We start from the raw sequence: 15,399 nt of genomic DNA on the forward strand, positions 1-15,399 counted from the left end.
ACAACTACTTCGTTTCACTTCTAAAAAGAAAACATATATCATTTATTGTAAGAGTTAAATAAAGTAAGTGCCATCACTACTGTCCTTGCTGTAGTGCACCACTACTGTCCGTTCCATCACTACTGTCCTTGTCGCAGCGCAGTCAGTAGTGCGGGTACTGCTCGTCTGTATCATGTCCTCATGCTTTTCGGCACTGCCGAGCTCGGTGAAGTGCTCGTTGCACAGGCAGGGCTGGAATTGCTGCTTGCCCATGCATTCCGGAGGTGCATTTTCTGTTTGAAAGCCCAGCCACAGCTGAAGCAAGTGTGCAGCCTGATGAGCCCCGATTCCGGTGGCACTTTCATGTTACTGAGGAGATTTTGCAGCACTTGTAGCACACGTCACACTCGTATAGTTCTGCTATGGTGTGCGCCTTGCTTGTGGAGATAGAGATTTTCGTTATGGCTGAAGCACGTTTGGCATATGTCGCGAACCGCGCACCGGTCCCAGTGGATCATTTCGTGCCCTGCGAGACTAGCCCTGCGTCTGTGGAGAAAAACGAATGAATTTGTTAGCACGAGTTTGAAAACCGATTTGTTTGATACAACCAGTGAAACCAACAGACAGTTCACCCAAGGAAAGAATGGAGACATCGTTTGTTGTTTTTTAGCAGTAGTGCATTGATTATAACATCGATTAAGACCTTACTAAGTGATTATGGCAGTAAATCCACCTCTCATCCAAACGGGGCCACTTTCAAGACCGCTCGAGCACGAAATGACCCAGCGAGAACGACAAGGTGTACATAATGTGACACCGTGCAAGCGGTGAATGAACGATAAATGTGGATTTCATAACAGTGCACAAATGACACATACAGATGATATAAATTACACAATATGAGTAGCATAACACGAATGCCATGCTACTGCCAAATGATATCAGAAACAGTTTCTGGTGCCGTTAGAAGGATGCTAAAGGCAAATAAAGTCATGTCAGAGTGAAAGGTTAATGCTCGAGAATGTCAGTATTTTGTACAAAAGCACTTTAGTAATATAAAAATTAAGGTACAAAAACTAGGTGACCCTCAAGTTTCATCTTTGAAAGAGCCCTGAAACACTTCTTTAAGTAACCATGAAATGTATTCACTGGGAAAGGTGATTGCCTCACGAATTCAATGCCGCAATAATTTTAAGCAATCGTCCAGTGCGAGTACAGTTACAAAGTTTTGTCACATGCTGCAATTGCATTCTCTTTTCTCTCGTCCCAACGAAAGCACTGGAAGCTAAGCAGGAAGAGATAGCAGGGGCGAAGAAACTGTGTCTTGTGCGCCCCGTGACTTTGAACGCTTTTTTTCATTTTCTTTTCTTCGAATGCACGAGTTCATCAGTGTGATCGTGCACGCACGCGTGAACAACTCGCGTCCTTTTGCAGTCATTTCTGTAACGACTGAGCGCACCATGTTCAAATCACTCAATGACTGATACATATATGGTTTTCTATGATTTATTTTTGTGCATCTTCCGTCATTTGTCGAGAGAAGAGGAGACAATATTTAGCTGACTTTGATAATTTATTGTGAATTCCAGGCCATGTTGCACTATAATATTTAGCTCGCTTGTTCTTGGGAACCTCTACTACCGATCAGCACCGTTTTCTGACCATGCACAAAAATTGTTTTAGGGCCCTTTTAGAGTTAAGCTAGCTAGCTATATCTTGTCCCTAGTGCGTGTTGTGTTCAAAATGGCTTGTGTAAGTGAAGCTTTCGCATACGACTGCATTCTGTGCAGTGGGTAGCACGCTTTAAACCATTGGCCGTTGTGAGGGTGAACTCTTTTCAAACTTGCTATACACCCACTACGTAGCCTTAAGGGCAAAGGCGCAGTACTTTGTGTGCCTTTTGTAGTGGGTGGCTCGCTTTAAGTCATGAATGCATGACAATCACATCTTCTGACGCCCTCTGGCAATGAGCGCTATGCATTAGTACTGCAATATTCAATGATGTATTGTGAAGCGTGTATGCAGGAAGCGTGGGTATGTAAAGCATGAAAGTTACTTTCCCTGCATTTCCAAGCAAAGGAAATAGTTTTCACTGAGTTCACAAGCAGACCTTTGGCCGTGTGGTAGAAAATCCGGTTACCACGCAAACGAAACGAGTTCATTCACGGCTTGGACCCAAAAAAACCCGGATTCCATCCCTACTCTGACCCAGAATTTTTTATTCGTTTATTTTATTTGCGTTGTTCTTGATTTTACGGTCACCCATAAGATTAATTTTCACTCACAACCAATGACACCGACGCCAGGGTTTCTGTGAAACGAGCTCTTTAAGGGTATCGCGTTAATATGGGGCACAAATTGTGCCAGCAGTGGGTCATTCTGATACATTATGCTGATGATATCGTATGCCCTCAGTACAAGTAATCACAAGTACTCAAGCTACCTATGATAAAAAGAACATCTCAGCATATTAGGATGGGATAAATTACAAAATACAATTCCAGTTTGACTCCTGGAGAAAAGTACTTAATGTTAACCTTGAGAGTGAACGAGCTAATCTAAAAATTTGTTTCCCTGAGCTGTGCTAGCTATGCTCCACTGCACCGACAATCGGGTAAATGCTACCTTCACAAGTCAATTATAGTATCTGGACATCTTGAATCATGCAAACGGTACACAGACCACCATAACACGACTTTTTTCACATTAGACATTTCTTTGGCATAAGACAAGCATAAACTAGATTTCTTGGAAGCTACTGCAACAGAACATGTTGACTTAATAGAGTAGACTCTCAGCAAACGGAAACCTATTCAAATGGAACTGCTGCGTAAATGAAATAAGTGAATCTGATATGATTGGTTTCGTACGTAAGCTGTCCACCCCTGTTCATCTCTCAGTAAACTGAACAAATATTTGCCGCCAAGATTTTCAACCAGATCAAAAGATTGGGTCCTGAAATCGATAGAGACAACCTTCATTCCTGGCGGGAACTACAAGAAATTAGTGAATTTGTTGTAGTTGAATTTCTTGTGATAGCCAAACAAACTGCCGCGTCTGGTGGCCACACCACAAACTAGAAGAAGTGACATTTAATGACGTCACAAACACCCGATGTGGTCAAGCCAACAATCCCAGTCGTTCGCCCACGGATCCTGACTAGCTCATCTCCCCCTACGGTTGCCAGAACCGATATGTACTGCACCAATAGTAGACAATGCTCCCTGCTGGGATAAAACATCATTTTTGTGGAAGGGGAAGAGTGGGACGAAAGGAGAAGTAGAGAAAAGGAAGTGTAGGAAGAGGAATATGCGCACCTTGCATGCACCTCAGCCATTGTGACGTCACGGCTGGCATTCTCGTGCAGCCCCCGTGCACTGAGAATCTACCAAAAATACAATCAACTGCTCGAAAATACAGGAAATCAACCCTGTTCATCAGAACAGTCCCATATTTTATGTAGAATTACGAAGTTTCGCCAGATTTTCCAACTTTTGTTCAGTATCCCTTTAAATATATGACATTTTCCTAGTCTCTTCAGGTTACGTTAAATGAGAGTTCCTTTAACAACCCTAGAAAACATATTTCATCACTTTGCTATGATGCCTTAGTGGCTTGGATCGAACAGGTACTTACAAGAAAGGCCAAGCGGGGAAGGGCCATTAGAGCCTTCGGTTTTAATACCAAGCTCCTCCATTTTTCTCTAGGGAAAGCAGGGCACTACATTACCGTCACTTGCATCTGCACCAAGAAATACAGCAAATTTGCACACCCTTAAAGAGATCATGTCACCGGAGCAGTTTGCATATGGCCGAAAACAAGCAGATTCTCATGCATGGCAGTCCACCACAAACACACATACTATGAGCTTCATCCATTTACCAAGCTCCGGACCACTCGCTGGCGGCCTGTGTACGCCTCGGCTCATAGGCTGCTACATCACATGCATGTGATCCAAATGTCCCAATCCATACCGAGCGGCCTCGGGCCGTCTGCATATTTGATGCTGTCAGCGTCCGCTGTGGCGTCTGCTCTAGTCTTCTCCATCGATGGCAGTAACACAGGCCACAACGCCGACCCTATTTCAACTTCAGCAGTAGTTAGGTGATCAATCATACCTATTTCTGTCATGATTCAACTTGTAGTAAGTGAACTACTCGAGCACCCTTGCATCGTTGACCCGTGTGGTCATTCTACTGGTGTTTCTTCTGGCGAGTATCGTATGTGTTTGCCTGACTTTCAGGAATACACAAGCGCTCAATGTGGCTCAGAACACCAACGACAAGAGCTACATGGGCAAGCAATGCAGAACCAATAAATGTGTGAGAAGCAGACAGAAAAGCGAAGAGAGAGCAGGAACGCATCAGAAATTTCCCGTGTCTTACTTCAGCCGCACAGCCATGCGTACCGCGTTGTCGTCTGCCAACTGCCCAAAAGAAATCTCCTGGACAGTCCCGCGGCGCCCGCAGGCCGCCAGGCACGCGATGAATGAACATGCGTTCGAGCGGTCCTAGACTAGTGGGCGCAGCTTCCAGTTGGTCCCCGAGAAAAAAGAATGTGGCACCGGTGTCTGAAGTCGTATGCGATGTGTAAATCAAAGAAGCTCTATGACGCATCCATCCTACTCATATGTATTCTGATTGTAGCCCTCTGCTGCTGCAGTAAAATAGCTCAAGCATCTTGCAAATGAAGTGTAAGCTGCTGCTTAGAACATCAGACACATGTTTGTTGACATAAAAGAAATCAGCACAACCTTTATTAAGCTGCACAAGACAGCCCACCCGGTGGTCACCTAGCTGGTCCTGGCTTTGCTTGGTTATTAACTCCTCACCCTTCTTTTTCAAAACACTTGCAATACGCTCATACATTGATACAACAAACCCAGATATAGTGTATTATTGGTTATTATAATGTAAATTAAGGACAGTCTAGCAATAGATATAGTATGTCAAGTGGTTGCAGCTAAAACTGACTAGCCCAGATGCAAACTATTCTAACAGTGTGTTAAAAATAAACCTTTATAATGAATTTTCGGATATAACAAACTTCATTTCGCGTAAGATGTAACTTTGTTATAATGCGGTTCGAGTGAGTTATACTCTACGTGGCTGTAGTTGCTATTTTATTTTTTGTCTCTATTTCCGTTTCTATTTTTTTTCTCTATTTCTTGCTGTTTCTAGCTTGCTCTCTCTTTGTTCTCTTTTTCTTCTCTCTCTCTCTCTCTATTGATATTACATTGAAGCTGTTATGGTTGAGGTTTGCCGTACATAGAAGATGGAAAATTAACACAATCATCAACCGGCACATGTTAACCGCTACCATGCCTTTGTACAGATCCTTAACAAGAGCAGCCACAATGGCCCTTAATCGGTGTTTGCTGCCCACGCGTTCGCAATCATTGATTCTTGGTGGACCACTGTGTGCGAATCGAGAGACTTTCCGACGTTCCACGGCTAATACGCGCTACGAGAGTTTTACAGCAGAGCCATTGTGGTCCATGTCATAAATGGAAAGGACCTGTAAAAGAGATATAGCTACAGTGAAAAAGAAGAAAGTAAAAAAAGATGGAAGGCAACAGAGAAGCTCAATGATAGAGAGAGAGAAAAGAAGAGAGAAAGAAAGACATAAAAGATAGGAAGAGAAAACCAGAAAGTGAGAGAGGCAGACAAATAATGAAAAAATAAAGAAAGCATAGTACAGCAAGGGGTGGAAAAGAGACCGGTGAGAGGGCAAAAGCATAGTCAAGTCATAACAAGCTGGGTGCCCGCTAGCTCTGCTGCGATCCAGCCTAGCACGATTCAATGCAAGCCGCGCCAATTTTTCTCTCTTCCTCTTTCTTTTAATGTCCTTCTCTTTTTCTTCAACTATCTCTCTTTTTTTCCCCGCTTTATTCCCTAGCCTCTTCCTCAAGCTTTATGCTCATTCTCATGCTCAATTCCCTTTCCCACCCCCTTGCTATAGTTACACTATACAAGGCAGCACTATGCTCTGATGGATAGTCGAGTGGTTACAACGCTAACATTCAAACAGTGGATACAACAATTTTTCAATCTTCTCACCAAGAATATTTTTTTCACCGCAAATTTCTCTATTCTTTTTATTTATTTCTCTCTCGGTACTCGTTTTTTTCTCCAATCGGCATTATTGCAACCCTCACCACACAAACTGGCGCATGTGTTCTGCGAGGGAAACAGAGGAGGATGAAGAAGGCGCGTCCAGATTCATAGTAATGAACCGGGACGCGCTTTCCATCTATGACACCCGACAAGCCTCAACCATAACAGTGCTGCAGTAAAGGTCGACCACCAGTAACGCCATCACACAGACGTATAGCCACAGTCCATCTGAGAGCAGCTGGGGTTTCGCACCACCTGCCACATGTGGTGCTTCCATATTCCAGCCAGATCTTCGTCACTCTGATCCTCTCAATAAGCCATCATTTACCGGTTTCACAACTCACAACGGCATAAAAGCAAGACCGTCTAAATAAGCTTTCGACACAAGGTTATTATTGTTTCAATAAAGTGACATCTGAAGGGTGCCAGTTCTGCCATGCAGTAAACAGTACCAAACCACTGACAAGATCGGGAGCCATGATGCAAAGTCATAGTGGCAGGCACAGCAACACCTAAAGGCAAATGTGCTAAAGCCAGTGAGGCAATGTATTTAACAGCAGCCAGCCATGAAATGTCATTTTCCACATTTCGGTGCTAATACCTTTTCTGGACCTTTACACAGATAGTTTTACTCTACAACACAAATTCATACTGCAGAAGTCCATGTGAATAAAAAATTATTATTGCGACTCATTTGCACTGTCTTTAGATTTTAAGATATACAGCCTACTCAGATCGTGAGAAGGATGCTTAAATGTGTTGCAATATTTCCCAGTTTTTTCATCCATACCAGAATATACTCACACATTGTGGACAGTTTTCTTCAATGAATATCAACTTTATAAATGATAATTAAAATTTTAAGGACTTTGATAAAGAAAGAATTTATTGTTTAAAATAGATAAGGGCAACACGAACGACCGACAATCAGACCAAGCAACTCACCAGCACGGGTCGGAAGATAGCCGTCCAAGCAATCAACCGCGCAATCGATTTCTTCAGGCTCGCGCTTTGGCACCAAAAGAGCAATCTCGCTGTTAACTGATGCATGACCTACAACAAAGAACACATTTGAAAGATTCACAGCATCTACAATTAAAATATTGCTCCTGCATGAGTGAGGATATATTGTTAGATTGAATCAGGCAAAGTATTTAACAGCAGCAAGCAACACAATGTCATTTTCCACATTTCGGTGCTAACACCTTTACTGTACCTCCACACAGATAGTTTTACTCTACAACACAAATTCTTACTGCAGAAGTCCACGTAAATAAAAGTTATTACTGGGAATACTTTTCACTGTCTTAAGATTTAAAGATATAGAACCTACTCAGATCGTTAGAAGGATGCTTGAATGTGTTCCTATATTTTCCAGTGTTTTCATCTATACCAGGATTTAATCTCACATTCAGGCCAGCTTTCTTTAACGAATATCCACTTTATAAATCATAACCGTGATTTTCAGGGCATTCGTAAAGAAAGAATTTACAGTTACAAATAGACGAATTTCAGCCAACACAAACGGGCGGTAGTCAAACCGAGCAACTCACCGGCACGGGTCGGGAGATAGCCGTCCAAGCAATCAACCGCGCAATCGATTTCTTCGGGCTCGCGCTTTGGCACCAAAAGCGCAATCTCGCTGTTCATTGATGCAGAACCTACAACAAAGGACGCATTTGAAAGATTCACAGCATCTGCAGTGAAGTTATTGCTTCTGCATTAGTGAGGATAGTTTCTTACATTGAACCTGGCATAAACTCATGGACTATGCAAAAATCACCACCGAGATAGAAATATATTATACATTTGCAAATTTGATGAGAAAACGTACCCACTGCCTTTGATGAGCCTTCGTTGAACACATATTGGGAATCAGGCATGGCATGTGACATAAGAATGAAGAGTACATGTACACATTTACACATTTCAAAATTTTCTAACCTCGAAGGGCTGTCACAGGAGTAGCACATTTGATAATTTGAGAAGAATATGAATGTGACAGTACTGCCCATACACTTAAAGTATAGAAATAAAGCGCCAAGACTCTCTCGGGACAGCTGATGTGCACTGAATCAATTTTTAGCAGATCGAAGAGAGCAGAAACTTACAGGATTCAGATGGCAAATCCGTGTTAAATGTGTCCATCCCACAAATGACCTCCTCACTCCCATGCTCTTGTGCACAAGTTCTATTGTTGTCGTCACTTCTGTCTGCATCTGGAAACGAACAGACAAAAGTCCCAGATAACTTCCATGCACCTGAGGTACCTGACACAAGGTGTAGCAGAAACTGGAAGGCCTTTTTCATAGAGAGACACATTAATGTTTCTTGAAAGAAAGAGCAGATTGTAATAAACTATCACTTGCTTTTCTACTCTTTCAAGAAAGGTTCACCACTGCTCGGAATAAAAACCACTACGTTGAATTCAGCAGCGCAATGCCATGCCCGGGCACATCCACATATACTCAAACCTCATTATAAGAAAGTTTCATATCACATGAAAATAAGTTTGTTGTATCCAAAAATTAGTTGCAAAAGGGTATGCCCAGCACTGTAGTGCAGGAATATTCATTTACTTTGCTATAACCAGCATTTCACAGCATCCACAATTAAATAGTGGATGCTGTGAAATACTGGTTATAGCACCACCAAATGTTTAAATATAACCAGTATTTCACTATATTTGGACTCGCTGAAGTACGAGAGTAACAGCAATCCCACTTATGCCCTTGTCAGAATGTGCGAGGTGAAGCACCACTGACTACTGATAGCAGCAGATGCGAGCACAGGCGTGCGCGGCGTTCTCCTCTAAGGGGGGAGGGAGGTGAAGCCTTTTGCCACAGTGCCCTCCACTGAGGCCCTTAGGATCAGAATTCCTTGCGAAGACATGGGGACCAAATGTCACTTGTATGGATGTGTCTGCTAAAACAGTGAAGGTTGCGCATGCTAGAGGAAAAGAAGAACGAGGAGCGACGCGGGGTTTTTCTGGGTGCTGTGCCGGAATAAGCGGCAGTGTCAAGATTCTCCGCTCTTCATCTACAGGCGTAGTTGTCCTTTAAACGTGGTTATTTACGATAGAAGTCTTCGAATTTTACATTGGTGCTGAAACCCGAGACCCGACCAGGGACCTCTAGATGTGCGTGTGCATGAGTGCCAATGGGTGACGGTTAACAATCGTGCATCGAAAGGGCTATGAACTCAAGTGAATATCGCCGAGTGTGGGTCAGAACCTGGGCGAGCGCCGACTAGTGGGTGCACAAAACTATTTGTCAAGCATGGAGCTAGAGTGTACTGGTAAGTGAATATCTCATTATTATGTTGATATAAGTAAATAAAAAAAGGAAACAGTCAACTGAATTTGCATTTCTATCAAAATTTTAATGACAGTTATTTACTAATGTATTATTAACAAGTGTTTATGAAGAATAGGCACTTGCAAGACCAAGTTTTTCAACTTCATTTATACTTAGTGACAACTTCCTGTGACAGCGCAGCACGGAACCGAAGCACGCACTTTCTCACTACGCTTCTGTATGTAGCCCACAAATGCTAACTTTTCTAGACTATGTAACATTAGGAAAACATTAAAGGAAGAGAGATCCCTATTATGTTGAAGATTATTGGCATTGAAAGAAAGTGTGTCCCACAAAAGGATTTCTGTTTTCTGCTGTATCTAGTTTTCTGGGTTACTGGTGCGGATTTTACATTCTCCTGTCTCTGAAAACAACCATGGCATCATTCAGTCATAGCAGCTGAATGTGAAAGCTTCTAAGGCAATGAGCGTGTCTTCGTCAAGTGATCTGTGTTAATTATACAGACAGAAAGGAAGACTGCAGTGCGTTATAACATATTTTGTTGCCTGCATACAATCACCGAGAAGCAAGTTGTGTGCGAGTCATATCACCAGTACAAGTGCGTTATTCATCGTAATAACCACCTTGAATATTTGTAACAACTGCCTGTTACCTGCCAGTCTTCAGAAAAACCAGCGGCTCGTAAGCACAAGTGTGACTAGAAAATGTACATAACAGAAACGGCCCATTTTATTAACGGCAGTGCTTACGTGGTTGGCATTTTAGTTGCCTACTATAGCCGATACACACTGAAAGGCGTCTACTGTAGCACTCTGCCCGTTTGCACTTACAGTGGGAGATACTTTCGGTGCTTTGCCGTGAGAGGGATTGACAATTATAAAAAATTACCAGTGCAGAACTTCACCAGGGCAGAGAACTCGTTCATGTCTATTATGCGGCTGACAGCATGCTTTTCCCTACGCAAAATGAATGCTCTTGACCATGGCAAATAAGGAGTGTGTTTCCACTGTATGCCATGGCAAATGTGCCACGGCTCCCTTCAATGGGTCTTGGCCACAATTTTTACTGTCTGTTGATGCTTTCGCATAGCCAGAAAAAATAATGTGAGCATCTCCAGAAAGTTATTGAGTCTCAATAAGTAGCAAAACGATGATACCGACCCTGTGTGCAAAATATTTAGGAAATAGTTTGTTGCCTTGCTGTAGGATTTCCAATTGGGAATTCCCAGCTTGACCAATGCCTTTCTTCTTTTCTAAAACAAAACCAACCACTTCACTTACACTGCTTCCTGTATTTCTTTGCAATGTGGAACATGTTATTGCTTTACAAAAAAAGAAAGTGAACATTACTAGTTAAAATTCAATCTAATGAAACCTGATTTTACGAAGTTCTTGATCTAAAAGATTTCCACTCACCCGCAAATACCGATAGGTTCAATGTTGCCCACAACCATATTTAGCAAATTACTTCGGTAATTAAAAATAAATGCACTTTAGCAAACTTTTTATTGAATTAACTGAATGAAAGTGCTGCAATTGAGTGAGTGAGAAAACGCTATCATGCTAAAACATTTACCTACCCTAAGTGCCCTTGTAATGGCACTAGCTTTACATTGATAAGGCTGTGTATTGCATCTACGTACGAGACAAAGGATGTGTTGGTCGGTAGCACTTATGCATACCGAACGGCGCTAGAGCCGGCAGTAGCTCTTTTCTTTATTCCATGGTCTATGCAACCTACAACACTGATCACCTCACATCTTTCTCGCTCAGCCAGCACCCATAATCATTGCATTTGTTTTGCATGTTACGACACATTGGTTACCTGTCATACCTTCAAGTGACCACCCACATGGCCTGCATCGCCAGGACATGGTCCCTATGTCAAGGCCATTCATAAAGACTTTTACGATGGTGAGGCACGGGTTGCCATTATAGAAGATGCCGTGGTAGCTTTCTGGTGTCGCTACATTACAACTTCGGGTTTGGAAAGACATAAAAATCACTTCTTCAATTCAACAAACCAATTTCAGTGCAGTCATCACTTTGTTAAATTCAGCTTCTAGTGTATAATGCGCTCATTATAAATGCAGACATGAATCACTGGCAGGTCCTTATTACTGAATGCGATTCGCAGAAGCGCTCAGCAGTGATTCCAGGTGTTTGATCATTCACTGCTGCATCCGTAAGTATATAAAGACTGATCTTTCATAACACTACTTCACAACCTCACGAGCCGTAGGTGCATGTTGGTTGCACTTGCGAAACCTAAACCGATAAAGCCCGCGAGCGGATTTCTCGGCGTAGGAACTCATGTGCAATAGCTTCGCCCCTTTGGCTGTACAGCAGTGCTGCCACAGAAAGCTGATGACAGTTTTGATTGATACAGACAAGCCATTTAACTGCTTGCCTTGGAGTAGCGATTCGCGGCAAGTCTCGCAGAAGTTCGTTCCAGTGAGGCCCACGAGAAGGGCTGGAAAAGATTCACGCGGAAGTTGCGCGGCATTTCGACGCTTTCCGCGGTCGAGTGCAGAGCTCAAGGTCGACAGGTTGGCGTCGGACCCCAATCGGCCGCAGACGTGGCAGCCGTGGCCACTATCACTGCTCAGCGATTTGCGCCGACCATTCGCTTCACACCTCCTGACCTGACGCAGATAACTCTCCACGACTCGCAGACCGGGGTCGTTCAGCCGACGTTCGCGCTTAGCTCGCGCTTCCCGAGCCCGATACTCAGAGCGTTCCGCTCGAAGGCGTCTCATGTGGGCGGCCTGCCTGGCTCGGTAACCGGGGTCGTTCAGCCGACTTTCGCGCTTGGCTAGCGCCTCCCGAGCACGGTACTCGGAGCGTTCCGCTCGAAGGCGTCTCATGTAGGCGGCCCGCTTGGCGCGATATTCCGGGTCTTCGGTAGCTTTCCGACGTTTTTGTTTCCTGTCGGCAGCGTTACGTCTCTCGCGCAGTTCTTCGTCTGACAAGTTGAGCCTCGACCTGGCCATGTCCAGGGAGAGCGGAAGTAGAGCCTCTGCGGAGTTCTGTTGCTTTAGTTTAGCAGGGTCCATCTACGACTACGAACCGAAACAACCAAAGTAACCGTAGTAAAGTGTTCTAGAAATTATTCTAGAAATTATTCTAGAACACTATAACCGTAGCAAGCACCGCCCGCATTGTTGCCAGGTCGGACAAAACGGCGCCAGTGGTTCCGCCAAAAAGAGAGAAACTGTAGGCCATGGAGGAAGCCGTTTGGCTTGCGTTGGGAAAACTTCCTTCCTCCGTTCTGTAGCCCAAATCCAAACGCAACCAAAGACAAAATATTATAATAAAAAGTTATTAATAATAAATAAAGCATTTTTGCATTAGTGGTGCTGAGCTTGAATGAAGCTAAGCAGCCTTCTATGCACTTCCTTCCTCCGTGCTTCTGTGTTTCTCTTCACACTTTCTATTTGTTGTTTTCTGTCTTTATTTTTTGTCATTTATTTCTATATCCTAATTAATGATGATTCCTTCATCACCAGTAGATCTTGATGATGACACTATACGTCGATGATCTCTTTGCCTTTTTCGACCATTTATTGTACCTTTCTCTCGCTCGCTTTTTTTTCCCCCTAAACCTTTATTTCTGCCTTTTCTTATCTCTACATGTCTATAATGCACTATAGATCGGCTGCTGTCCCGCAGGTCGTGGGTTCAATTCTGTCCGCGGCAGTCGCATTACGGTGAAGGCAAAGTGGTAGTGGCACGTGCAGTGTGCGATATGTTAACAAAATTTCCCGAGCCCTCCACGGCGTCTCTCCTAATCGTATCGTGGTTTTGGGATAGTGTTTTCAGATATAATTATTTTCTTCAACCTTTGGCGGTCGGAAACACCACAAACCGCCGCTAGGGAATCTCGGGGCGCGACTGCACCTTTTTCTATCCTATTTATTCCCAGACAACACTCGATGTCCTGAGGTCGTCCTCATATGGTACAATCGTCCTCGCACAGTTCTCATTGACCTTAGTACTTACCGAAGACGACACAAGCTGGTTTGCCTCGGAAACGTCTTTTCGAGTGCTTTCTGAGGACAACAATTGGTCCGGAAAATGTCCTGTTAAGGATCTTTTGGGGATGACAAAAGCATTGCACTGAGCACTTAGACATAATTCCTGAAGACTCTTGCGCACCAAGTCGATGCATTTCATACGTGATAACTTTCTCCACATGTTTGTTTCTTACAGTCATAAAGTTATTGTTTATTTTCGCCTCGTTTTTTTTTTTGCAGAAAATTTTCAAATTATGCGTCGCGCTTAATGAGACACACGTAATCAATTGACTTAGGTATAGAACCTGGCATTGCGACATGTCCATTTGAAACAGTGTGTTCTTAAATGTCACAGCCCTAAATTAGTCATTATACGTCGCTGTAGCGCGTAGTAACAAACTAGCAGCTGGCAACCAGTGACTATGCGGCATCATTCTAGATAGTAAAGTAGCCAAGTCATTCCAAGCCAACTAACTGTCAAAATGGCAGCAGCGGTTTTGTCAGGGAAAGTGCAGTGAACTAGTGAAGGTTCGTGTCCTTTGTTGTTTGTGTGCATGGTTAAAAGTGAGATATGTGTGAGAGTGTAAGTCGTAGGTGATGACGGTAAATAAATTATCGTGTCGATGGGCGCACTGGGCTGCTCAACGTTCAGACTGATCATAGATGCATTGTCACCAGCCGACCGCGGCGAGGTTTGGTTCGAAGCAGCCTGGAACAACAGCCAATCGCGATCGATTGGGCTTCGAAGCAGCCTGGTCCCAACGTGAAAGGATCGACTTCTGCATCTGACACATGGCCCGACCTCGGGCAAGTCAAGTCAACGCCCGTGTCGAGTGTACTGATAGGCTGTCATGCGGAGCCTCCAGCACTAGTGAGTGCATTGGGCGCGATACACGTGGTGATGAGGACACTGTGTCAAACTTTCGAAGATGATCACAAACGTAGTTGATTAAGCTGTGTTGACTGCCTTGATACTGCTTTTCTTTTTTCAGACTATACGCGTACTCGAATGCCTGACAAAGCTGTCTATTGTGAGTAATTACTGTTAAATAAATAAATTTCAGTTGACAAGCTTTGTTTGTTCTACTTTAATAGTCCAGCACTGTCACCTTTCTGTTGATTGATACAGTATATATACTCGAGACCTCGCAGGTGTTTTTCTTTTGATGTATGAAAATGTCATGAAAAGAAGTAAATCCTAAGTAGTATCACTGCCCACAGTACCGAACCGGCCACGCTATCGTTGTTCTGAAAAGATGCTGAAAAAGTCCTGAATTGTTGTTTTGAGGATGTGCTGAGGTTGTTGTGTATGGTCAAGGGGACGGGATTAGTGCCTTTCTAGTACCATAAGAGGACATTCTGGGGGCATCATATTGTCCTCACGGAGGCATACTGAGGATGTCCTGAGGTTGTGTGTGTTGTATGGGTTCATACTGTAAGCCTTAACAGGCACTTACAGGAGTGGCTCCAAAAGGATACAGTTTGGTTGCTACATATGCACACATCCACCGAAGAACAAAATAATCGTAACAAAAGGTAATAAAAACCAAAACAAGAAAGGATAACTACACAGACGACTAGATAAGACTACATATTGCAAAGAAAAGCGAAAAAACACAGCTGAGACTAACAGGAGAGAACGCACAAAACTGCGGATGGCATAGAATCAAAGAAGTATATTCCGCAAACAGTTGCGCCGTTATGTATTCAATGCTTTATTTCCCTAGACACGCGAAGCGATCAGCTGCAACGACCTGCTTTGTGTGCACTCTGCAGCCACTCTACTGAACGTATTCCAGTGCACTCTGCAGCATGTTGTCGTACGAACTGTGGCGAAGCAGCCAGCTGTCTGTACATGTAGCCTGGGACATGTCAAAGCGAAGGAGGCCGAAGACGGATTCTCATTGTTTCACTCCGAGTTGCCACAGCGGCTACATAGGCGCTCCGAAGGCTTCATTGTTTGGAGCTCCCA

General features: G+C 43.6%; 1 protein-coding gene across 3 annotated transcripts; it reads right to left on the minus strand.

Moving 5' to 3' along the window:
- Positions 1-12: 12 nt before the first annotated feature.
- LOC119164467 (uncharacterized) lies at positions 13-12,555 on the minus strand. Of its 3 annotated transcripts, XM_075871788.1 has the most exons (8): positions 11,822-12,555; positions 8,207-8,314; positions 7,930-7,947; positions 7,649-7,756; positions 7,041-7,148; positions 4,365-4,507; positions 3,616-3,720; positions 13-525 (listed from the first exon to the last, which is right to left on the minus strand). In XM_075871788.1, exons 1-7 carry the CDS (start codon positions 12,465-12,467, stop codon positions 3,700-3,702), a joined length of 1,152 nt encoding a protein of 383 aa, XP_075727903.1. In that variant the 5' UTR covers positions 12,468-12,555; the 3' UTR covers positions 13-525; positions 3,616-3,699. The 3 variants fall into 3 exon arrangements, with proteins under 3 accessions (XP_075727903.1, XP_075727904.1, XP_075727905.1); XM_075871789.1 differs by lacking the exon at positions 7,930-7,947 and having other exon boundaries at positions 11,822-12,551; XM_075871790.1 differs by lacking the exon at positions 4,365-4,507 and having other exon boundaries at positions 11,822-12,550.
- Positions 12,556-15,399: the final 2,844 nt, after the last annotated feature.

The sequence above is a fragment of the Rhipicephalus microplus genome, chromosome 8, assembly GCF_043290135.1.
Source record: "Rhipicephalus microplus isolate Deutch F79 chromosome 8, USDA_Rmic, whole genome shotgun sequence".
NCBI lineage: Eukaryota > Metazoa > Arthropoda > Arachnida > Ixodida > Ixodidae > Rhipicephalus > Rhipicephalus microplus.